The sequence below is a fragment of the Pogona vitticeps genome, chromosome 6 (genome assembly GCF_051106095.1).
Source record: "Pogona vitticeps strain Pit_001003342236 chromosome 6, PviZW2.1, whole genome shotgun sequence".
Lineage (NCBI taxonomy): Eukaryota > Metazoa > Chordata > Lepidosauria > Squamata > Agamidae > Pogona > Pogona vitticeps.
This window is the reverse complement of record NC_135788.1, coordinates 36932419-36957158: the sequence shown is the minus strand read 5'-3', so window position 1 is coordinate 36957158 and position 24740 is coordinate 36932419. Positions and strand designations below refer to the sequence as shown.

General features: G+C 40.1%; 1 protein-coding gene across 2 annotated transcripts in view; it reads left to right on the top strand.

The window, feature by feature from the left end:
• The window catches only part of JAZF1 (JAZF zinc finger 1), a 165392-nt gene that overhangs the window by 114207 nt on the left and 26445 nt on the right, over positions 1-24740 (top strand). For both annotated transcript variants that reach the window (XM_073003329.2, XM_078377238.1), the window contains exon 3: positions 23557-23753. In XM_073003329.2, coding sequence (XP_072859430.1) covers positions 23557-23753 — 197 coding nt within the window. The remainder of the gene's footprint in view (positions 1-23556; positions 23754-24740) is intronic.

Genomic DNA, 24740 nt, shown 5'->3' with positions numbered 1-24740 from the left:
GGCTAACAACAAGGCCAGTGGAGGTGATGGCATCCCAGTGGGACTATTTAAAATCTTAAAAGATGACACTGTTAAGGTGCTGCACTCAGTATGCCAGCAAGTTTGGAAAACTCAACAGTGGCCAGAGGATTGGAAAAGATCAATCTACAGCCCAGTCCCAAAGAAGGGTAGTGCCAAAGAATGCTCCAACTACCGTACAATTGCACTCATTTCACACGCTAGCAAGGTTATGCTCAAAATCCTCCAAGGTAGGCTTCAGCAGTACGTGGACCAAGAACTCTCCTAGAAGTACAAGCTGGATTTTGAAGGGGCAGAGGAAGTAGAGACCAAATTGCTAACATGCGCTGGATTATGGAGAAAGCCAGAGAGTTCCAGAAGAATATCTACTTCTGCTTCATTGACTACGTAAAAACCTTTGACTGTGTGGACCACAGCAAACTATGGCAAGTCCATAAAGAAATGGGAGTGCCTGAACACCTTATCTAATTCCTGAGAAATCTATATGTGGGACAGGAAGCAACCGTTAGAATTGGATATGGAATAACTGATTGCTTCAAAATTGGGAAAGGAGTACGACAAGGCTGTATATTGTCTCCCTTTTTATTTCATTTATATGCAGAATATATCATGCGAAAGGCAGGACTGGATGAATCCGAAGCCGGAATTAAGATTGCCAGAAGAAATATCAACAACCTCAGATATGCAAATGATACCACTCTGATGGCAGAAAGTGAGGAGGAATTAAGGAACCTCTTAATGAGGGTGAAAGAGGAGAGCGCCAAAAAAGAGTAGAAGGGGACAACAGAGGTCAAGATGGCTGGACAGTGTCATCGAAGGTACCAACATGAATTTAGCCAAACTCCAGGACGCAGTGGAAGATAGGAGAGCCTGGCATGCTCTGGTCCATGGGGTCATGAAGAGTCGGACACGACTTAACAACTAAACAACAGCAAAAGGCCCATTTGAATCAATGGTACTAACAGAAGAGCCGACTCCCCAGATTCCCATTCATTCAGTTGGCCTACTCAAGTGCTATTTACTACACTAAGCAACAGGATTTTGGCCATTGGGCAATAACTTTACTTGCTTTTCATTCCGCCTTTTTGCATTATTTTTACTGGTATACATCAAATCCCTTTGAGCATTGTTTGTCCTCCCTTCTTCCCAATAAAGGGAATATTAAAATGTCTACCTGTGGAGCAGTTGAGAAGGTCCACTGACACTTATCCTCATCTCTTTTTCTGCTTATCAGCAATAGATAGATAGACAGACAGACAGATAGATTCCTTCTGGATATTTCCTGCTTTTTCCTAAAATGCAGCACTTCTTCCATATTTGGTCTATGACTTGCAGAATCTCCTAGCCACCATAGTCACTGGGCATGGAGTATATCACATCCCCAACAATACATTACATCCTCAAAAGTCTCTGACATGCAAGAGTTGCTCTCTAAATGTAATTTCCCCAGGCCCTTTTTTTGGGGTTGAAAAGCCAGTTTTCAGAACACAGAAATTACACAGAAACTGCTTCTGGTTTCTAAAAACAACCTCTCTCCCTCTTCCCCCCCCCCCCCCAGGCACCCTCAGACCTTATGTGCATCAGAGGGACAATGGGTTGCATTTAAAGGGCAAATCACATGCCCAAGAGGATTTGTAAAGCACAATTCGTTGGACTTAATATTTTTTTCAGAAGTGAGGCACGCTGAGGGACTTGGGGAATGGCTGTGTGCAGCCCAGCCTTTGATCACCCTGAGCTATGTACTTTTGAAATGAAAGCAGAAAATTCTGTTTTACACACACATACAGGGGTCCTGTAGCCCCAATAATTACTCTTTTGAAGCTTCAGTGATATGCATACCCCTGAAGCAAGTCCCTCTGAACACAAGTAGGACTGTAGTGGATGTCCATTGGAATGTAACTGCTATTGGTTTTGGTATACATTTTTAATTTTATTATGGTAACTTCTGTTCATGCCTTTTAGAGTTATCTGATTCTTCCAGGCAAGATTTCAAAGAGTAATATGTTCGTAAATCTTTGCTCTCAGATGCAGCCTCTGTGAGATACAATTTCTGGGTATGTATTTGGTATACAGCAGTGGTTCTTAACCTTTTTGAAAGAAACGCCCCCTTGAGCCATTGAGGAAGTTATCATCACCCCCCTCCCCACGGTGATATCTTATTTATTTATTTATTTATTTATTTATTTATTTATTTATTTATTTATTTATTTATTTATTTATTTATTTATTTATTTAAGACACTTAAATCCAGTAACCCCTGAAAACAAAATTCAATTCCAAGAAAAAAAAGTAACATGTTGTTAGCTGCCTAGAGTGGTCCTAACACGACCAAATAGGTGGGATATAAATAAATAAATAAACAAACAAACAAACAAACAAACATTTAATGATTTAGTTGCAAACGAATTTTAAGACGCAAAAAGAAATATAAAAACGGCATAAAAACAAACCACAATGCAGGAACTAAAAATTTCAAGACAAAAACTTTGAAACTAAATTAAGATTGGAGGAAAATATATATTCATGCACACTGTAAAAAGGCTGCAGCCATCTTCACAGGTTTGGCTTGCTCTAGCGCCCTCTACCGCCCCCCTTCTGCTCCGGTGCCCCCACACTGCCCCTTTTCATTCTACTGCCCCCCTGAAAAATGAAATCGCCCCCTGGGGGGCATTATTGCCCATGTTAAGAACCACTGGTATACAGTACAGTATATCAAAAATAGTGGCAGTGAACAGGAGTTAGCAGCAGTCCTCCAGGAAAGAGGCATTGCTGGGAATATGATTATGCCCATCTGTCATAGACCTATGGATATGTATTTATTTTGACTCATGTGTCACTTGCATATGTTTGAATGTTGTCAATGTGTATTGTATCGCAGGCCAGCAGTTTTAACGCTGTACTGCAGCTCAAACTGTGCTCACGATCTGGGGTTCAAATCCCAGGTAGCCGGCTCAAAGTTGACTCAGCCTTCTATCCTTCCAAGGTCGGTAAAATGAGTACCCAGCTTGCTGGGGGGGGGGGGCAATGTGGAGCCTGTATAATTAAATTGTAAACTGCCCGGAGAGTGCTTGTAGCGCTATGGGGCGCTTTATAAGTCCAATAAATAAATAAATAAATGAATGAATGAATGAATGAATGAATGAATGAATGAATGAATGAATGAATGAAAGATAGTTTTTTTAGTTACATATGGGAAATGGGAAATACTTGCTTTCAAAATTGGAAATACAGTACTGTGACACCTAAGTGCTTCTATACGTCCTTGCAAGTAATTACTTGGGCGAAAAAAAGCCTTTCCAAGTTTTGAACCATTTAAAAGAATTACCACATCTGAAATGGCTATGCAGTCATTAGAATAATGGAATTCCAGATAAGTTCTGCTGGTAAATAACAATAGATATCATAATGAAAACACACGATACCCTGATTTTAATGTCTCATTTCCTGCCCTTCCATTTGTCAAGTCACATTAAGGAACATAAGGAAAGTCTCCTTTTCTTTCCTGACTTAAATATTCCCAGGGAGGTTTTCCTCCCCTCTCCTCCTCCCCATTACAACTGCCTACACCATTATGTCTTTAAGTCTGCCAAGCTTGCCAAATCACAGCAGGTTGGCCACATGGTATGCATTTCTTTGTGGGAATGGTCCCCTGATGCAGACAAGATGTTCTAAAGTGAAGCATATAACTTGTCCAGAAGTGTGCAACCCTTCCCCCTTCAAAATCTGGATGGATATAAAGAATTGCTCAGATCAGATATTTTGCAACCCAAACATATTAGAATATATCTATTGCTAAACTCCTTTTGCTCATTTCTATTTAGCATGCATTTTGGATTCTTCACAATAAGACCATTTATCCCCTCGAAAGCAGCATGTGCAGAATTGCTTACCAAACCTGCTGAGTGGTTCCTAATTAGGTGAATTTAATTATATTTTAAAAGAAATTTCTAGCCTTCCTCTTGCCTGAGAAAATTTTATGCCAGGCCCATGATGTTAGATTTACATATTTCTTTTTTCACAATTTCTCTCACTCTTCAGCCAGAAGAGCTCTCAGAGAAAATTGCACAAGATCAATAAAAATGATGTTCTCCCTGCCCAGCTGCCCCGAAACCATGCCGCAAAAGGGATTAGGATGGAAGAGCAACGCAAGCAGATTCTAGCATCAGTCTTCAAAGTTACATGTGAGGCAGAAATGTGTCCGGAGCATAAAAGCCCCAGACATCCTCCTCAACCCGTTTCTGCCCTGATTACCAAGAACAATGTTCCTGTGGATTGCAAATCTCAACATCCCTGCACAGCTAGGCTGGTTGAGGGGTTATGGGAGCTGTAGTCCAGAAATTAACTTTTCCAAGTTCTGTCATTGCCCTTGTTGAATGTAAACTAATTCAGTAGAAAGGCTAATATTAATAGAGGTATCCCATAAAATCTAGAAATCAGAAACCAGGACTCTACATTTCTCAGGAAGCCTACATGGATTAGGCCTATCAGTAACACTGGGCTAAAACCGGCATAATTAATTGAAGTGAAAAGCCCAGCAAAAATGCTTGCTCCCACGTCTTCTGGTTTGCTTGCTGTAAACTGGCACAGTCTGGAATTCAGCAAGCAAGCTGCTGGTTTCCTTTTCCTCAAATCTGTTTAATGACTACAATGAAAAATCATCATGGGATCACACTGCCTTTGATTTGTATTATTTTGAGTGAAGATTGTTTATATTATTATTTTAAATCATTTTATTCAGAATTGGCTTGTCTATGACTGTAAGCCAAACTCATTATTTTGTTCAGATTATTGTCCATTATACACAGTAGCACTCTGAGTGCACAGGCCCAATTGCTATTCACACTGGCCTCTTGATTGTTATAACTTGACTCCTTGTCAGCCATTTGAGGCTTAGCAATCATAGCTCGTTTTTAATCTTTCGGATTGCAGATTCCTTTTGGCTGTTTTCTGTTTTGCAGTGGTGTCACAGACCCTGAGTTCTTCAGATTTGGGAGAGGATATAGATATTTTTATAAACAGATGAATAAATAAAGAGAAATATTATGCAGCCCAAATCCTGCTGCATAATTTCTATTGGCACAAAAGCAGTACAGTAGTGGCATTTGCAGCAGCAAATTGCTGCTGATTAACAGGTCCCCACTTAAGATTCCGTATTCTGTACTAGCTGGGTAGCTTGATGCACCAACCAGAGATTTATTCATTAGTGGCAATTTGCTGCTGTGCGTTACATCATTGTCAGTTAGTCTAATAGTAATAATAAATATTATGAATAAAATCTCTGTGTTGCAGAATGTGACAGGATTTTGGCCATTGCCAGAATATGACAGTCTTGTTCTGCGGCAGAATTGCTTCTTTCAGTCAAACCAGGAGGGGGTGATATTCTCTATCACCTTTGCAACCCCCTGCAATTGTTCAAAATGTACTCCAAAAAGCTGGAAACCCTCTCTGGAAGACATTTTGGGAAGGTGTGAAAAACTGTGAGAGGAGAGAAAAAAATCTATGTTGTGTTAATAGACATCTGCTAGTATAACACTAGATGTAGGCCATTATATAATAAATCTCAGATCAAGAGGCTGACCATGTACCGGACTCTGTGGGGGGTACGGGCTCTCGCAGCTAGATTGTGTGATATTTTGGTTTATGCTTTTCTTGACCTTAACGTTTGACAACCTGCTCCCTGTACCTTTTGGCAAATTGTGTACCCTTTGGCTGGTATCAGAGTGTAGAGGACTTTTCCATTTTTCTTCATAAATGTCAATTTTGAGGTTTCATTTTATCCTATTAAAGGTGAATAAGGCTCATAATTTATGTGTTGCACTGACAGACTACAAATAATAGAGCCTCTTGGATGAAAAAGTCAGGAAATTATTGAGCGCGTTAATAACCATCTTCAAGAAATTACTTGTCATAAATTTAGTATCAAAGCTTTTTCATTTTTAAGAACAGCATCAAAGTCTCTGATTATACATTTAACCTTGATATTGTTTGTGGCAATGACTTCTAGAATTACTTTGAACATAGAATGTATCCACTGCATCCAAATACAAGTTCACATGACAGAAAAGTGGGTTGTGTGAAAAGAGACAGAGAAGAGGAAGAAGAGGGAAATCTGACCCTGACAAAGAGGTGTTGTGACTAACAGGAGCATATATGGGATTCTTATAAATGAAGCATAGATATTTTTTGTTGTTGCTGAATTTCAGATATTTTAGGAACTTATGATTAATTCATAACTCGAGGATGTGTTCCTGGAGCAGTCCATCCAGGATTGTAGAAAGCATGTTGGGGGAAAATGCTATGCTTTTTTTCTGTAGTAGATTCTTAAAGCACCACCTCCAGTGAATAGAGGACTAATGGGAAATATATGGTTTGAATGAATGAATCATTCATTCCATCAATTAGTCAGTCTGTTACCAGTTGGAATATGCATGTATATGTGTATTAGGGAGAATCTATGGGCAGTGGCCAATTTTTGTGCAGCCGATAAGAAGTTTTTGCATGTTGCCCCTGTAATATTGTGTAGAATAGAACCTGGAAGGTTTCAGGTTGGTAGTTTCTTGGTTTGATATTATTGCAGGAGGTGACACTTAATAGTGACACTTAATAGTGAACAGTTCACCTAGTTCAAGGGGAAATGACAGCACATTTTTGTGTACATGGATATTTTTCCTATTTTCAGGAAACCATAAGTGAAGGATGTAAAAGGCAGGTCAATCATAACATTTCTGTGTTGCAAGATTATGTTTTAAGTGAGGGTTCTCCTTCACGTCCTCTGTGAATCCACACTCATGGGTTATTCTGCGGCTGAGCAGGAAAAGTCGGAGGCTTCTATGGCTTTAAGAGCTCTGTGCCGGGGGACCTCCCACAGATATTACATCGCCACCCCGGCACTGAGCACGGCAGTTCCGTTTCCTGCCGCGGCTGTGTGCAACACGGTCGGAGCTTCTCCTCTCTCTTAGTAAAGAAAGATACTTCGTTTGACCTCCCGTTTATTGAACCTGGATTGGACTGACTATTCTTTACCTTAAGGTACTGTGAATGGAAAAAGAACCTCCGTTTAAGCGCTGCGTCGAATGCAACGCGAAGTTCTCGGTGAAAGACAGCCATTCAAGCTGCCTCTTTTGCCTGGGGAAGGGCCATAAGCTGGCTTCCTGTGCCTCTTGCAAGGCCTTTACAAAGCCCGCATTGAAATGCAGGCAGGATAGGCTTACAGCCTTCCTCTGGTCCAAATCTTTGAACCCGCCTGCCACGGACCCTCCGAGAGCACCGCCGTCTGAGGCACTTTCAACGCGCTCTCCAATGAGATCCAGGAGAACTTCTTCTGGCTCGAGATCCACAGTCTCCGCGGCTGCGTCAAGACCTGCCTCGAGCCCGACAAAGACCAAGAAACAATGCTCCACTCCTCCTGCAGCTTCAGCTCTAGTCATTCCTGCTGTTGAGCTCAGGGAGCTGCCGTCTGAGCTCATTCCACCATCGAGCCCGACAATTCCGGTTTCTCGAGTTCAAAGCTATCCAGCTCAGTCTCCCAGAGTCTCTCCTCGAGTTCGATCCGTGACTCCTCTACCTGAGCCCGGAAAAAAAGGAGGAAAACCAAGCATTTGGAGCCCCAAGAACCATCACCTCCTCCGCTTCCAGCTCAGCCTCAGTCGAGCTCGATCCCGCTCAGGCTTGGAGCTACAAATTTCCCTCCTTGTGATGTCACTTCGTTCCTCACTTTCCAGCAGTGGCAAGCCTTCTGCAAACATTTTCAGCAACTGTCACCATTCGCTCCTGGAGGTTTTCAAGGACCTCTGGTTGCGCCTTCACGACCTCTTCCACCTCACCCACCGCAGACCCCTCTGCCTCGGTCCTCGGCTCCCCCTTCTGCCACGACTGGTCACTTACAACAGCGAGACCCGGCTCCTTTGGTGGTGCAGCCTCATCATGTTTCAACTGATTTTTTTGGATTACAGCTCTGGTGATGACTTCGAACAGGACTTCCCTGACCCGGGCCGCAGCCCAATACTTCAATCTTCTGACTTTGAGGAAGATCAACAAGATGACCAACCAGCACTGGGCACTCCAATTCATGGAGCACCTACGGTTGGCAGCCACCCTCCATCTCCCTCGGAGAACTATACCTCTTATACCCAGCTAGTCAGATGCATGGCGGAAGTTCTTGATCTGGCTGTAATGCAACCATCTCTTCTCAAGCCAGACAAAGTGTTTGAGGATATGCTGAAAGACCAGCTTGCCCCTGTCAAATTGGCATTTACCCCCTCTCTCCTTTCTTTAGCGAAAGAGACTTGGACCAGACCGTCGGCGTCACTCCTGGTTCCTCGGCGTGCAGAAAATCTATATAAAATCCATGGATTTTCTGCAAGTACACCCCACCCCTAACTCCTGGGTGATTGATGCAGCCCAGTCAACATCTCGAGGCAGAGCCAACCTTGCACCAACCAACAAGGAGGGCAAAAAACTTGACATGCTTGGCCGAAGACAATACTCTTTCGCCACCTTTGCCCTCTGTATCGCAAACTACCTGGCCGCGATATGGCCGTACCATCGCCATCTTTGGAACCTTGTTTTCCAGCCCTCAATGCCACTCCAGATGACTTGAAATCTGCGGCACTGGCAAGTTATCAAGAAGCGATCTCCCTTGCTTGTCAGGAGAGAGAAGCAGCCAGGCATTTGGTAGACATGTCTGGCAAACAACTCACCACCGCTGTTGCATTGCGGAGACATGCCTGGCTTAGATGTGCTAACTTCACGGAGGATGTAAAAGCCAAAATTGAAGATCTTCCTTTTGACGGTAAAGGGCTCTTCGACTCTACAACCAACAATGTGCTGAAAGACCTGATTGACCATTGTAAGACGGCCAAGACTATTGCGGCACCGTCCACCGCTAACTGCACGTGGCGTAGGTCTCCTTACTCTAGGCCTTATGTCGAACCTACACAACAACAAGAATCCTCTCGAAATCAGTTTCGCCAGCAGACCAGCCGACTGAGACAGCGCCAACAGTCTTGTCGGCAGGACCCTGAATCTAAGCAGTAAGCTTCATCTATTATAACTACTACCACCCAGACTGCTGATTGCTCGTATAGCACAATTTTTTCTTCTAGACCTGGAGGTCTAGCACCTCCGATTCTTGGTTTCTCATCGTTAGCGGCACTGTTGTGCCATTGAACTTTACTCCATACCTTGCACGGTGCCTCAGAGATACGGTCTCTTCTTCAATTTTATTTTTCCCCAATAAACACTAAGCTCTGTTTGTGCATTCGAACACCTGCTTTCCAACAATCGGTTACAGGTGACGTCGGATAGCACCACTATCAAGACTGTATCTACTACTGTCAGAGCACACTCTACTGGAGCCATGGCCTCGTCCACAACATTTCCTCCTGGTGTCGATTTCACTGCTGCCTTCGGATACGCCATGAACTCTACACCCTGGTCTTTTTTGCAGCCCACTCTTGGCTAGATGTACAACCTGAAGTAGAAGCTGCTGCTGGTACGGCTGTCCTGGCTCCTGTCCTGTCGTGAAGCCCACCTCCAGGTAAGTCAGCTTGCTAGTCACCCATGAGTGTGGTTTCACAGAGGACGTGAAGGAGAAAAGAGGTTACCTACCTGTAACTCTGGTTCTTCGAGTAGTCCTCTGTGAATTCACACAACCCACCCACCTCCTCACTATACATCCCGACTCTCTTGGGTTGGCACACACAGTGGCGTCAGTTCCATGAAACTGGCGTGCTCAGTGCCAGGGTGGTGATGTAATCTCCGTGGGAGGTCCCCCGGCACAGAGCTCTTAAAGCTATAGAAGCCTCTGACTTTTCCTGCTCAGCCGCAGAATAACCCACAGAGGACTGTTCAAAGAACCAGAGTTACAGGTAGGTAACCTCTTTTTTTACAATGTAACTTACAGTTTGTTGATACATTAAGTTTGTAGAACTCAGGTATTTTTTTCAGTATTAACAGCTTTCAGATTTTTTTTTAATTCTTTAAATAATTCAGTTAAAAGGGAGGAAAGAATTCTTTTAAGTGAGAAAGAAGGAAACCTTTTAGGTCCAGTCCACCATCAGTCCCAACTCACTGCAATACACCTCACAGCCTAGTATGTTGGAAATTACTTAGGAATTCCTTGATCCTAATTTTGTGTCAGCATATCAGTTGTGAGTCTGGGCTGCAGGAGACTGAACTCAGTTCTGTTCTTTATCTGTTCTTTTTTTTTTTTTTTTTTTTTGCCTCTTCTGCTGACTGGTCTCAGCCAGCACTGCAGTTGTTTTGGGAGATCCAGTTGTGTTGGGAGATCGGTGATCAATCAGCACAAAGGGATTGTGCTGGCACAAAAGCAGTTGTGTCAGTACAAGAGGCTTCTGCCCATTCCAAACCTGCTATGGTTGGTGTGTCTTTCAGTTTGCACTGCAAGGTTAGTTAGACAAATGTTATTTGTAACTAGTTTCTTCCAAGTTCTGGATCCAACCAGTTCCATGTCACTTGGCCTTGGTTTTCTGTGCATTCATTCCTCCACCAACCTATATGAGAAAGCAAAGATTCAGCTTGGGCACTGTTTTAGCTCTATCCAATATAGTGGTGTCAATTGGTTCCATTAAAAACATCGTTATGTGAAAACATCGTTAAGCGAAACACCATTTCCCATAGGAATGCATTGAAAACCGGTTAATCCATTCCAATAGGAGCCTATTCAATACATTTCAATGGTGAAAAAAAAATCAAAAATTCAAAAAGACTCAGAACGAAGCCAAATTACTTTAACAAAGGTTTTATTAGGTGCACTAACGATTCCAAGCATTTTAAACATGTTTTAAACATTTAGAATATTTTTAAAATAGCGAAAACAGGGCTGTCAAAAAAAACGTTAAGCGAAACAGGGGACCTAAAACTGTCATCATTAAGTGAAGCAAGGTCTCAAACACTGTTATGCGAAAATCCCCCATAGCAATGGTCCCCAACCTTGGGCCTCCAGATGATCTTGGACTACAACTCCCAGAAGCCTTCATCACCACCTCTGCTGGCCAGGATTTCTGGGAGCTGAAGTCCAAGTACATCTGGAGGCCTAAGGTTGGGGACCACTGCCCCATAGGAAACATTGTTAGGTGAGGCGGCAAAATTTCCAGCAAAGGCCATCGTTATGCGAATTCATCGTTGAGCGAGGCACTCATTAAGCGAGGCACCACTGTATTATGAAATGCCACACACAACAGTTTGTTGAATTACTCACCAGGAGCTGTGCTAGCCAGGATTTCTGGGCATTATAGTCCAAGAACATCTGGGGACTCAAGGTTGGGAACCACTGCTTTAGAGGGATAACATGCATTCACCTTCTAATTACTAAGCTGACATCTTGTCTACTTTTGACTCTAGACTCAGACACAATGGTAAGATTCATGTTTCTGCCAACAGCACAAATGCACAAAGTGACCGACAATCAACACTTAAGACAGATTCAAAGAATCCTTTATTGTGGTGCAAAGGTAGTTGTAGACTAAAAAGGAAGGCCTTATAGAGCACTGGATACCTTTGTAGGCAGTTATACAACAACATTGACTTGTGGCCAGTGTGTAATTTAGGGTCAGAAACCAGGTGAAAGAAGAATTCCCAGTGTGGTTTTCTGCCAACATTCTGCTTTGCTCATCTGACCACAAAACTGTCAGATGAGCAAAGCATAAAATCCAGTATTATTGCAAGATAATTCTCAGTTTTGCACTTCCCTACTTGCCACTGCTAGTTCTGTGTTATTCATTCTTTTACAGAGATTGTGCTGTTTGTCCTGTGAAGAATGCAGAGGGGCATTACTGGCAGAAAGGTGGCAAAAATCTCATTAGAAGATGAACAACATATTCTGCCCAGTAGTGCTCCCTGCATTTTCCATAGGCAAACAGGATAATCTCTGTGCTAAAGAATGAATGGACACAAATCTGACATCAGGACTGGTAACAGAGAGAAACCAGTCTCAGAACATTTCAGTCACAGTCGCAAAGTGGACATTACAAAAGAAGATTCAAGATGGAGAAGCAGAAATTGGCTACATTAACAAGTTCCAGTTAATCTCTGAGGGCCTAAGTAGAGATCAAGGCTTCTTAGCACACCACGTAGTTATAGTTTCCAAAGAAGTAGCTGTTTTATTCTCTGTAAGCATATCCAAACAAAACTTGAAGGAAGGAAGGAAGGAAGGAAGGAAGGAAGGAAGGAAGGAAGGGAGGGAGGGAGGGAGGGAGGGAGGGAGGGAGGGAGGGAGGAAGGGAAGGGAAGGGAAGGGAAGGGAAGGGAAGGGAAGGGAAGGGAAGGGAAAAATCACTCTTGCACCCTAAAGTCTAACTGTTATTTTTTAATGTGAATTTTTGTGGACACAAACAATTCTTCAAATATAATGGGGTGAAGCAATACCACAAAGATGCACATGAGAAATGGATTAGCAAGGTGATACTACATAAATTAATAGCTGAGCTTCCTGCAATATCTTATGCATATGAAATAGTGGTGTATAGTTGAAAATGTGTATAGAATATGTATTTTTAATGTGTGAACAAAACTACCCATGATTTCCCATACAGAAATTTTAAGTCACACAGTTAGATATAAGATGATGACAGATCAAGAATACCAGAGGGGAAATGAAAAGAGTAATAATGAAGAATTTGTACATCCTTAATTATGCCTGTTTGCTGCATGAAAGGTGATCACTCAACTAACTTCAACCCTCTAAGCTTTTTGTAGTGTGGCATTTTATTTAACCTTGGTTATTTCATAAAAGTCAGAAAACAGCAAAAGTTCAGTTTATGTACTATATACAGGGCAGCAGTATATCCAACAGCCTTTGAAAAACTGGCCCTGGCATTAAGCCTGCATCACATATTGGGAAAGAAAATAAGAATGAATAAATGTATCTTATTTAACATCAAAAAGAAAATATTCAAAATTACTCCTGTCTTTACTAAAGTATCTTAAATTAGATCTGCTGCAAACTGTTTTAATTTCAAAGTGGTTTGGAAGCCATCTGTGGCTTTCTAACTTTTCTTTAGTGTACTGTTGGATGGATTTTATAGAAAGATTGTGATCGGTTAACACTTGATAGTCTGATATCATGTAGTCAGTTTAGCTTTTCAATCTGTTTCATACATTAGCTGTTGTCTCCCCATTGTGTGTGGAGCTATTCCACCTTCTCTCTCATCTGCCATATTAGCTACACAACAGAACTGGTTTTATATTTTATGTTTTGTTATAGCCGTGTTGTTGCCGTTAAATCATGTTACACTAGCATTAATTCTCCATTCCATTGCTGAAGATGTGGAAATTAATTTTTTCTTGTTAATCCTTGTCGCCTGTTTGCCCTCAATGCTCTCAGCAATGTGGTGAGAAGTGTACATTGTTTGAATTGTGCTCCTGCCCCTCTGGTCTGAGGTGTTGTTCCAGAGGAAGGATGTGAGAAACGGAGGGAAGCTACTCTAAAAGTTCCCAGGGCGTTTCACATCCAGATTCTGTGTTTGCTTTCATCAGTATGATATATGCTAAGTCTATGTACTGATCAGTGACAAAGTAGGTCTAAACATTTGGATCCTGTTCATGCTCAAAACCACTGATTTATTATTATTTTCTCTCCCCCGTGTCCCCCATTGGTATCTTAATTCATTAGATTGTCATCTGTTTCTAACCTCTTATGAGATCTGTAAACATTTCATGTGTGCCTAGAATAAGTTACTTACACTCAACTTAAGCTTTTTGACATATAGCTTTTCTCCATTCTTAATTCCATTTATCATGGCTTCTAGCACCATTGTTACTATTTGTTATGTAGGAGTTTTAAAATTGGACTGTAGCTTTTTTTAAAAAAGTGATCTGGAAATGGCAGGGCAGTTTCTATGAATGCTCTTCAGTTTTTAGTGATTTTCTGGAAAGAAAGTCGCTGTACAACAGCATTTGTCATCACTTTATAATCCATCCCTGCTTTTGATAAGCATAAAAATCCCATGATTTTTCAGATTTACTTCTTCTCATCAAATGTGCCTCCCCGATGATTTTGTAAAGAGAAATATTGCGTATAAAAATAAATCAAAGCGTTTAGAAAACAAAGTTTTTTAAATTTTTTTGCATTAATCCACATACAACTCTACAGCACAACATAAATAAGAAATAAAGATAAAAGAATGATAATTGTTTCATTGTTATGCATCATACAATTGAATGCTAAGAAAGCAATAGGTATAATCATTTCCCCCATTTTCCAAATAAATAATTATAATGATGATTATGTGTTTTCAAACTTCACGGGTCTTCCCTAAAATCCTGATATTCCCACATGAGGGGAACATGGCACTGGTTCAGAATTACTGCTCTCTACTATTTTGTGTTATTGCTGTACGCCATCAGTGAAGTGTGTAAGATGTTCATGGACTACTTTACCATTGCCACCATTTTTGTGTGTGTTTCCATGACTCATCAGGGATTTATAGCCAGATCTACTGAGTCCTAGTCTGTTATTGTCTAAATTAAAGTATACTCTACTGTGGATTTTCCCAACAACCTAGCGGTTCGAAAGCATGCAAATGCGAGTAGATTAATAGGTACCACCTCGGTGGGAAGGTAACAGCGTTCCGTGTCTAAGTCGCACTGGCCATGTGACCACGGAGGATTGTCTTCGGACAAAACGCTGGCTCTGTGGTTTGGAAACGGGGATGAGCACCGCCCCCTAGAGTCGAACACGACTGGACAAAAATTGTCAAGGGGAACCTTTACCTTTACCTTTTACCTACTGTGGATTTATCACATGTAGATTAAGCAAAAAAATATATTGGCCTAAAGTACTGAATATCTATGAGTTTTTGTTAATACAATATTATGTACTGTCACTATCTGAGAATAGTGGGGGACTCATCCGAGTGAAATGTGTAATGTACATTTATTTTGTAATTCAATCTCAGTCTGTGAATTCATAACTGTTTGATTTAATGTATCTAGCTGGAAATAACATATAAAACATTTTAAGCATGTATGTTTGATTTTAAACATCAGGACAGAATTATTGTTTCAATACAGGTTAAAGGTCGAAATAATTTCCCAAAAGGAAGTCACTAGACTTGCATATTTTAGATCAAGGTGTGAGGTGCGTTTAAAAACTGTGCAATCTCAAGGGTTATTCAGGCACCTACAATAAAATATTTCAATCCCAGATGTTTTGAAAATTCTGCGTTAATTCATATGATGGAGCAAAGGGTTTCATTTTTTTTTTTTGTCTGGAATTTATTTGGCTTTAACTATAAGCTGCACTTCACTATCTGCAACCTGAAAATGTCAGGGGGATCCATTTGTGTAAAGAGTGATACACTTCTTTGCATCCTTTTGGATAAAAAATTATCCAGAAATTTCTTTTGGATAACAATCATACCTGAACAAGGGGAAAGTGGAACTGGGATAGCATGTGGGTGGACCGTGTATTGCCCATTCTTACTTCAGTAGACTTGTTGCTATAAGATGAGCGTTGGATGCGCAAAATAGTGACACCAGCCTGCAGAGGGCTCTGTTATACCATGTTTTGCACAGAATTTGAGTGAGCTGGTGGAGGGGGAAGGGCATTTATGGACAAAGCTTCCAACAGTCTGAGCTTACTCTGGTAAACAGGCTAGGAATTATGGGCAAAGTCCTTTTCCTCAGGCTTTGCACCAAGCATGAGATCAGATGACGCAGCCCGGACTCATTATTTTAATAGCCTACAGCTAGTTCACATAGCAGCAGGAGTCTGCTGAAAAAAGAAGCCATTTAATTGTTGAAGCTCAAACTGGTACATTGTAACTGCGATTAGAGTATTCATATATATATATATTAATAAAGCTTGTTTGCATAAGCATGCGGAAAGTTTAAAATGCTGATATTGTAATAACGAGTAAATAAACATAGCCGTGGACACATTAAGACCCAATTAAAAAGCATGATTTCATTTAACAAACGTGAGCTGTAAAGCCGACTGATATTTGCCAAAGTTACAACAGCTGTGCTTTACATTGGGAAATTAATTAAAATAGAAATGTATACATTTTTCCCCACTTGCACGAATGAGGCTTTTCCAATATTATATGATGTATTTTTCCTACCATCATTATACCTTTTGGTAAGACTGGAGGCCATTTCAGCAAATTATATTTTACACTCTGACCCATTTTTCAGTCTAATAAAAGTGCAAAGGAAACACAGTCTTGATTTTTGCCGTGGTGATGATGAAGCAGATCAAACAGTGCTCCAAAACTTCCTGCTGCCTGTCTGAGAGCCAGCGCATTCTTATCCAGTGGGAAGTCCTTTCCTTTCAGCAGTCTGCTACTGGCTTCCAGTAATCCCAGAGGAAGTGGGAAGCAAAAGAATAATTTATTGCTTCAAGGACACCAAGAAGGCACCTACTTAAAAGACTCTATAAGATGCTTTTGTTTTTTTTTTTTACATCTGTTGTCACTCTTTATCATTTTATTTTAATGGTGTTTTTATATTCACAGCAAGCAGGCAGGACGGTTTGCTATTTTTCCTCCTTTATAATTGAGCAGTTGTGTGGGAAAGATCAGTTCTGATGTTGTCCAAAGCAATAGCTGGGATGTTGGCAAATCTATGGGTCTGAGTCTCAGGTCTGAGTCTTTAGTATCAAGCTCCAAGCCCCAAGTCCAAGGCCCTATTAAAAACAAGTGTTTTTCCCCAGAAAGAGGAAGGCGGTGGGTGGGTTCCAAGTCATTAGTTGAGTCCCAGTCATTGAAAAAAACTCCAAACCCTGAGTTAAGTCACCAGTGCAACTTAAGGCTGACTTGACAGCGAGTCTAGCGACTCAAGTCCCCATCCCTGAGCTATTGTGGCCTGAATGGAAGAAGGTGGACTTGATGCCATAGCCTTGGGACTGCAGTGTGAACCAAGAACCATCACACATCTCACTACACTGGACCCCTGGTTATGATTTTTTTTCCACATTATTGATTGATGATTAAATGTAACATTTTATTGTTTTGATACCAGTAGAGAATGAGTCACCAAATAACGTCACCAAATAAATAACCCAGTTTCTGCTTCAGAATTTGCAACAAGGGTTAGTTGAGGCCAAACAGTTTTATGTTATAAAAGTAATATAGCTTCTTGCTTTTCTTTTTATTTATGATCAGAATTGCAAATGATAGCAATATAAAGGGTTTTTGTAATATAAACTTGTAAAATGAGCAATATAGATTTGTAAAATTGCCCTTTTCTTATATTAAATTGACATCACTGAAGTTCATAGGGTTGATAATGATGGTGTGTTGAATCCACAGATTCTTTTTTGTATGCCATCAAGTCAGTTTCATTTACAGTGACTCTAATATGTTTTTCAAGTTATGTGAGATATTTAACCAGTTTACCAGTGCCACTTCCCAGTGATTTTCCATGGCTGACAAGAGATTTGAACCCAGGATTCCTAAGTTCTAGTCTATCATTCTACCCACTATACCAGACTCACAGCTAAGTGAATCTATATTTAGAATAAACTAACCAAACTCTATGCAACTTAAGTTATAGCCTCTGACTATATATAAATATGGGTCTGTATTCAAACCATTAAAAAGTAGTACCTAAGAAGTCCCTGGTGTAAAAAAATGGTTGAGTGAAATTGGAGTGCATAGAAAAATTTAGATGAGCACCTTTGATGAAATTAAGTAGTGTTTCCAATCTGGTTAATTAGATTTCGTGTATATTTTGGTTTATACATATATGACACATCTTTTTATGCTTTCTGATTTAGCCTGAACACAGTATGTTTTATGTCCCATGCTATGCTAGATAAATTTAATGTCTCCTGGAATGACTGCATAAAAAAAGTATAGTATGTTCATGGTTACAGATTTTACCATTATGGGAACTTAAGATTTTAGCATAGTTCCTTTCCCTGTCTTTGAAGTAAAAGAGAGGAACGCTATTCATGTTCACTTTCTACTAGTTACATTTTTGGAGCTCAAGGTCTAAATCCAGTGTCATGCTTGTAGCCTAAATATCCTTGCTATCATACCTGCTCTGAATTACACCATCATGCACACAGTAGCACAGACAGTATGCAGCAGTTTGCACAATGGAAACTACATTGGATCCTCTCCTCCAAGCCACAAGTTCTGTAAATAACCTCAGGCTAATGTAAAGGAAAGGTGGGATACAGGTTGTGATGGATAATTATGTATGTGTAAGGACATACTTAGGCATATGTATACATATAAATAGAGGTGCTGTTGTTTAATATAAATATAGTTTGAATCTCTAGCAGTGGTTTACCTAATATATAGTTTGGATTATAATTTGTTTCACAGCAATCTTCATGTTTTGTGCCATGGATTTCCATTGTCTTACAACTAAGACCTAGACTTAAACCCAGTTAGTAATATGGAGTTGACCCACTAACCAAAATCCTGTTGCTTAGCGTAATAAATCACACTAAAGTGGGGCCACTGAATCAGTGGGAATTCAGGGAGTCAACTCCTCCAGAAGTTCCATTGATTCAAATGGGCATTCTGTACCTGCAGCTTACTTTAGTATAGTACTGTACATTACAGTTAAAGTAGACGTATTTGAATCAGTGGAACTGATGGAGGAGTTGGGTCCCTGAATTTCAACTGATTTGGTTGACCTAGGTAAAGGTAAAGGTTCCCCTTGACATTTATTCCAGTCATGTCCAACTCTAGGTCGCGGTGCGCATCCCCGTTTCCAAGCCGTAGAGCCAGCATTTGTCTGAGGAAGTTTCTGTGGTCATGTGGCCAGAACACCTAGACACGGAACGCCGTTACCTTCCCACTGTGGTGGTATCTGTTTATCTACTCGCATTTTTACATGCTTTCGAACTGCTAGGTTGGCAGGAATGACCTAATTTAGTGTTATTTGCTACACTAAGCAACAGGATTTTGCCACTGAATCAGTTATTGAATGGTGCTTATGTAAATGTCTTTGAATCAGTGGATCTTCTTTGCTTGCAACTACCAACTGGATACAGGACCTGGGCCGTAGTCCAGTGTATGCTTACATGAAATTAAGGTCCACTGAAGAATATGCCATTCATTTCTTATTAAATACACACAGTATCAGGCACAGTGTAGTTTTATCAATAAGTGTTGTGTTAATCAGACTAATCAGTCAGCTTAGTCTTTTAGCCAACCAGAAGCCACTGGTAATGGTGCGGCTAAAAAAAAAATACTGTAAATAAATTGTAGTGACCTTTGGTTTCAGAGATGGTTTGTTTTCTGGAAAAAAAAAAACCTACCCAGTTGTTTTCTACTCCAAGCAATCAGTCTTTAATGTCACTCTCAAGAAAAGTTAGCCTGGGTGTTTCCTCGAGCTCTAGGATTATGCAGTCATTGTCCTGCCAGATATTTCAAACAATACATTCTTTTCCCATTTCCTGCTCTGCTGTGGTTTCCTGCTCTAGGCCCTGGAGTCTGACTCAGCAGAAAGCAGGAAATGGAAGATTTGGCCCCGGGCTTGCAAATCTTTAGGATCATCATTGTTTTTCTTGTTCCTGCTGGAGTTCCACAAGAACATCCAATGCATTGATTTTGGAAAGTGGATTCGGTTTTTCACATTTTTCACACCTTTTGGCATACATAAATAATTGTCAAACCCACTCTGATTCAGTCATCTCTTCACGTGCAGTTATAAAATCAGTCCAGTTGACTCTATTTTTTTCAGGACCACTTTAAGGTTTCTCCACTTAATAATAAAAGAAACTTCCCTTCCTACAATTTCAGTGGCCAGCCTCACCACGTGTATGATTTCTTGTCAACTAACCTTTGACCTGTATGCACAGGCTAAATTAATTCTTTGGGGTAATCCTGGTGAAAACATTGCAAGATGACCTTTCTTATGGAAGAAAGGCTGTCTCGCATATGGGCTATATAGATTAGACCAGCTGATAGACCCAGACCATGAATGTTTGTGTTTTCTGCATTGGAATCTACATCTAACTGCTGCAGTGGTACGGCAATATTGAAAATTATAATCTCTTTTGGTATCCATATGGGCCTTCGAGCTTGAGTGCCTCAGCAAACCCCTGCTACTTTAGAAACATTCATTGCATCTTCAGCAAAATTAAATGCAATTAATCGATTGGGGGGTGAAATCGAGTGAGGAGGCCAGGACTGGAATTAGATATATTCAGGTCCTCAGTTGCGTCAAATTCAAGAACCCCTCTCCCCACCAGGATATAAAACATGTGTATTATTCCAACAGATGGGTTTGGCAGTGATATTCAGAGGCCCCCTCATAATCTGAGGCCCAAAACTGTCACTTACTTGGCTTGTATATCAATCTGTCACTGCATCCTTCCACTTTTTTAAATGTGGCAATTTCCTCACAACTATATCAAAACTGAATTATTGTCATTTGCGAATATCCAAAGAGTGGAACGGATTACAAAATTAGACATGATAGAGTGGCAAAATTAGTGCACTGGTTACTATGTAAAAATAGAACTTCTCAAATTCAATATGGGAACATCAGGTAGAGAAGGTGTCAGAAAATGAGGAAGTCAAGATCTTGTGCTGTTTCCGGATCCAAAATGATTGACACCTTGAACATAACCCACCATACATAGTAGTGATAGAACAAAGAAATGTTTGTCTGGATCAATGATATTGCAATTCCAGGGAATGCCAGAGTTGAATTGGAAAGACTAACAAAGTACAAGAGACCTGGCAATTAAAACATCTTGCTTGTGGATGCAGCATACTTCAGTGGTCCCTGCAGGCATCGGAACTTTGGAAACAATATCAAGAAATTTCACACAATATTGCTGCAGGTCTCAGAATAAAACCATCAGAGATACAAAAAAAGCCCCCAAAAACCCAATAACAAACCCAGCAATATGAGGAACAGCATGTACACATAGTGCACCAATATTTAACAGATATATAGGTTTTTGGTTAAAATTTGTATCTGTTATATAATATTACTCAATGTGTTTATAATTTTGATTGACTGTGTCTGGTATTTTTGAATAATAATAATAATAATAGCCTATCTTTTCTCTGGTAAGCTTTGCACTTCTTCCTGGAATTTAAGAAGCACAAAGTAATCTGGACTAAATTAAGCAATTAATGGTGTGTTTCAAAATATGTTTTAAATACAGCATTAAAATGCATTTTATTGAAGAGACATTACACTGTCAAGGCCAATAATGTGCACTATATCTTTTAATTTTTTTATCCTTTTATTATTGTACAGTACAATAATCTGAATCAAGTTTCAAGGAGTAAGTGAAATGAAATATAAGCATCCATAAAGCTATTTCCTATGATTAAGCAGTAACACATCAAGTATATATTGTTAGCAGCAAGTGATGACTGGTTTGTTAATTAATGACCCAAAGCAAAAGCAAGGCTGATGAATGCCCTAACAAGCAGGCTGTTAACTGCTGTGAAGGTGAATTCTGGGATGATAATTGCTACATTAAACTGTACTCAGTGGTTTATTACACTATTTTTATTCAGCCTTCTGAAAAATTAGTCTGGACAAGCTAAAAACTGCCCCCCCCCCCGCAGCCAAAGGATATACAACATTTCTTCTGGGTTATGCAGCAATCCATATGAAATTGGTTCTTGTCAGTAATTAATGACAAGTATGGTAATTAACTACTATAAGGTAGACAAGAGGTAGTTAGCTGTTGGAGAACAAATTTGAAAGTCTTATCCCTGCTTGGCAATGGCATAAATGGAGCAAATGGAGCAAACAATGGGTTGCTTTTTATTCTCAAGGGGCAATTTGTTTCCTAGCTTTTAGTTTTAATTGATGATTCCATCCTCTACTTTGTGTCACAAAGTTAACTGTTTTTTAAAAATCAGAAGTATAAAACATTTTGAACTAAATCCAAATGTTTGAATAAATGGGTCTTGGAAAATCAGCACTTAGGTGAGGCTCATTGCTCAAATAGCTCTCTAGCTGGGATTAACATTTTATTTAACCTTTCAGTTTCATTGACTTAACTAACAAGGGCACATAATTAGGAGTCATAGGCTGTCATATAGATTGTCTTCCAATCTATGTAGTGTTTATGCTGTAGGAAATTCTTAATGTCTAACTTGTATCTTGAACAGTTCATTGGAAGGAATAATACAGCAGTTGGTTGTTACTGTTGTTGCTAGCAAAGTGTATATCACCATTATAGGCAGAATTTCTCTGTGCCTGCAGAAGTCATTGTGACCTGTCATGATTTGTGGGACAAAGTGAAGCACTACAATTGGAAACAAAGTTGAAGTGGCCTCTGATTCTGGCATTCTCGATACATAGTTTGATCCATACAGTTGTATTTACAGTAGATCTATTGAATTAATTGGAATTTAAGTTAATCATGTTGGAGTAATCATGAGGGACTTAAATCTAATGTAGCATCTTGAATTGTATGATTGTCGTCGTTTAGTCCTTTAGTCGTGTCCGACTCTTCGTGACCCCATGGACCAGAGCACGCCAGGCCCTCTCGGAGTTGTGTCAGATTCATGTTGGTTGCTTCGATTACATTGTCCAACCATGAATTGTATGATAATAGCAGCCTAATCTGTGGCTCTGCACATTTCAAGATATCCCTTGCTTCTTGAAGCTATCAGTGATGTGACATTTTTCAGTGAATGCCTTGCAATCCAGATATGATAGAGATACTTAGAATTGGAAAAATGTGTTCTAAATGGAAGTTATCAGTACGTCTAATTTTGGATGGAGTTTTATCCTACTTGGAAAGTCAAGTATACAATCTGAGTTGATGTTGCGTATGGAAGAATAAATGGAAGAACAGCTAGGAGTGCCTTTTGTAAGCACACATTAGTTCAGCACTGTAGTCCTTGGTGGAGAAAACAGTGCATGCTTCAGTTACATATGCTGTGTCTGTGTCCATACAAGGCTATTCCATACCATTCTTTCATGCCATTCCATAGAGACAGAAGAGCTGAAGTCACAATTCCATGTACGTAGATATATCTATTTTTGTGACATTCATGATGCTTCAATGAACTGAAGATGGTGTACGTGGCTTTCCCTCTAATAACAATCCTATGAGGTGAGTCAGATTGAGGTAGCATGACTGGTTCATGGTCAACCAATGAACTTCATGGCCAAGCAGTGATTTGAACCCATCTCACGAGTCCTAATTGAGCACTGTAGCCACTGAGGCATTTATCTTAACACTAATAATAATCTGTATCGTGTTTAATCTTGACAAAGCTGTAAAGCATTGATCTGACAACCTTTGATTCAGTAGGAGCAACTTCATGGTGGGGGTCATGAAAACATTATTTATTTGTTTATTTATTTGATCTATATACTGCCCATTTGGCCAAAGGTGACTCTGGGTGGTTCACAACATAAAATAATAGGCAAGCAAAAATAATGAAACAGCTATAAAAACAACTATAGAAATGATCAAACAGTTAAAATACATTCTACAATGCACTTTCAATACCAACTAAAATATAACATAATATAGAGAATGGCAACAAGTGTTTTTACGAAATGTTGTTCAGTGTTCCTGTTCTAGGGGAGAACATGGTTTAACCTTGTTGTCACTGTTCTTTACAGGTTTATGACTGATGCAGCTCGACGAGAACAGGAATCCCTGAAGAAAAAGATCCAGCCTAAACTCTCCCTAACTTTATCAAGTTCAGTGTCCCGTGGGAATGTATCTACTCCTCCACGCCACAGCAGTGGAAGCCTTACTCCACCAGTCACGCCACCAATCACACCTTCATCCTCATTTCGTAGTAGCACGCCTACTGGTAAGATGAGATGCTTTCACATTCCACAACATTTAGCCATTGCACAGGTTTACAGTGGAAGCACAGTATAGAGGCACCATAAACTATTGTAAAGAGCAGAAATGGAAAATGTTTGTACAGTGGACCCTCTACTTATGGAATTAATCCGTATTGGAATGGTGTCTGCAAGTCGAAAAGTCTGTAGGTCGAATCTCCATTGACCTACAATGCATTGAAAACTGATTAATCCCATAACCGGCAGTTTTTATTCTATTTTTGTTCCATTTTGGGTTTTTTTCTGGTCTGTAAGTCAATTCTCCGGCTGCAAGTCGAATCTAAATTTTGCAGCCAGAGAAGTCTGTAACTCGAAAAGTCTGTAAGTCGAGCCATCTGTAAGTCGAGGGTCCACTGTAATTTTGGACAAAAACCTCCAGACAAGCCCAGACATCATAACCACTGTCCATGCTAGCAAATACATTGTGGGAGGAATCTAGTAAAGAGACTCTCTAGTACAAAGAGCAGATAATTTCCTATCCAGGTTCCCATTCATTAGTCAAAACAGGTTTCTGACAGGTGTGCCCAGTTTTCCCACCCATTGTTTGCCATTCATTGGGTAGGCAGTGAAATGGAGCGAAAAAGGCATTTGCTGGATCTGGAAGAGTGGAAGATTTGTTAGACACAAGTAGAAATGAAGAAGGGCTGTGGGACTGGAAGGTCTTGTATGGGTGAAAAGTGGTTGGATGTGTACTCAGGTGTGAAAAGAAGAAAGAATACTTTCAGTATCATTATTTATTTGTTTTATTTTATTTTATTTAAAATATGTTTATCCCACCTGTCTTCTTTTTAAAAAGGTGGCTTGCATAATTAAAAGACAATATTTAAAAACAGTAAGTGCACACATATTTAAAAAAGAATTAAACAGATCTTATATGTCAAATGGTAAATAAAATCAATACTAAAAACACATCTAAAAGCAACAAGGCAGAACAATCCATTTAAAAACCTCTC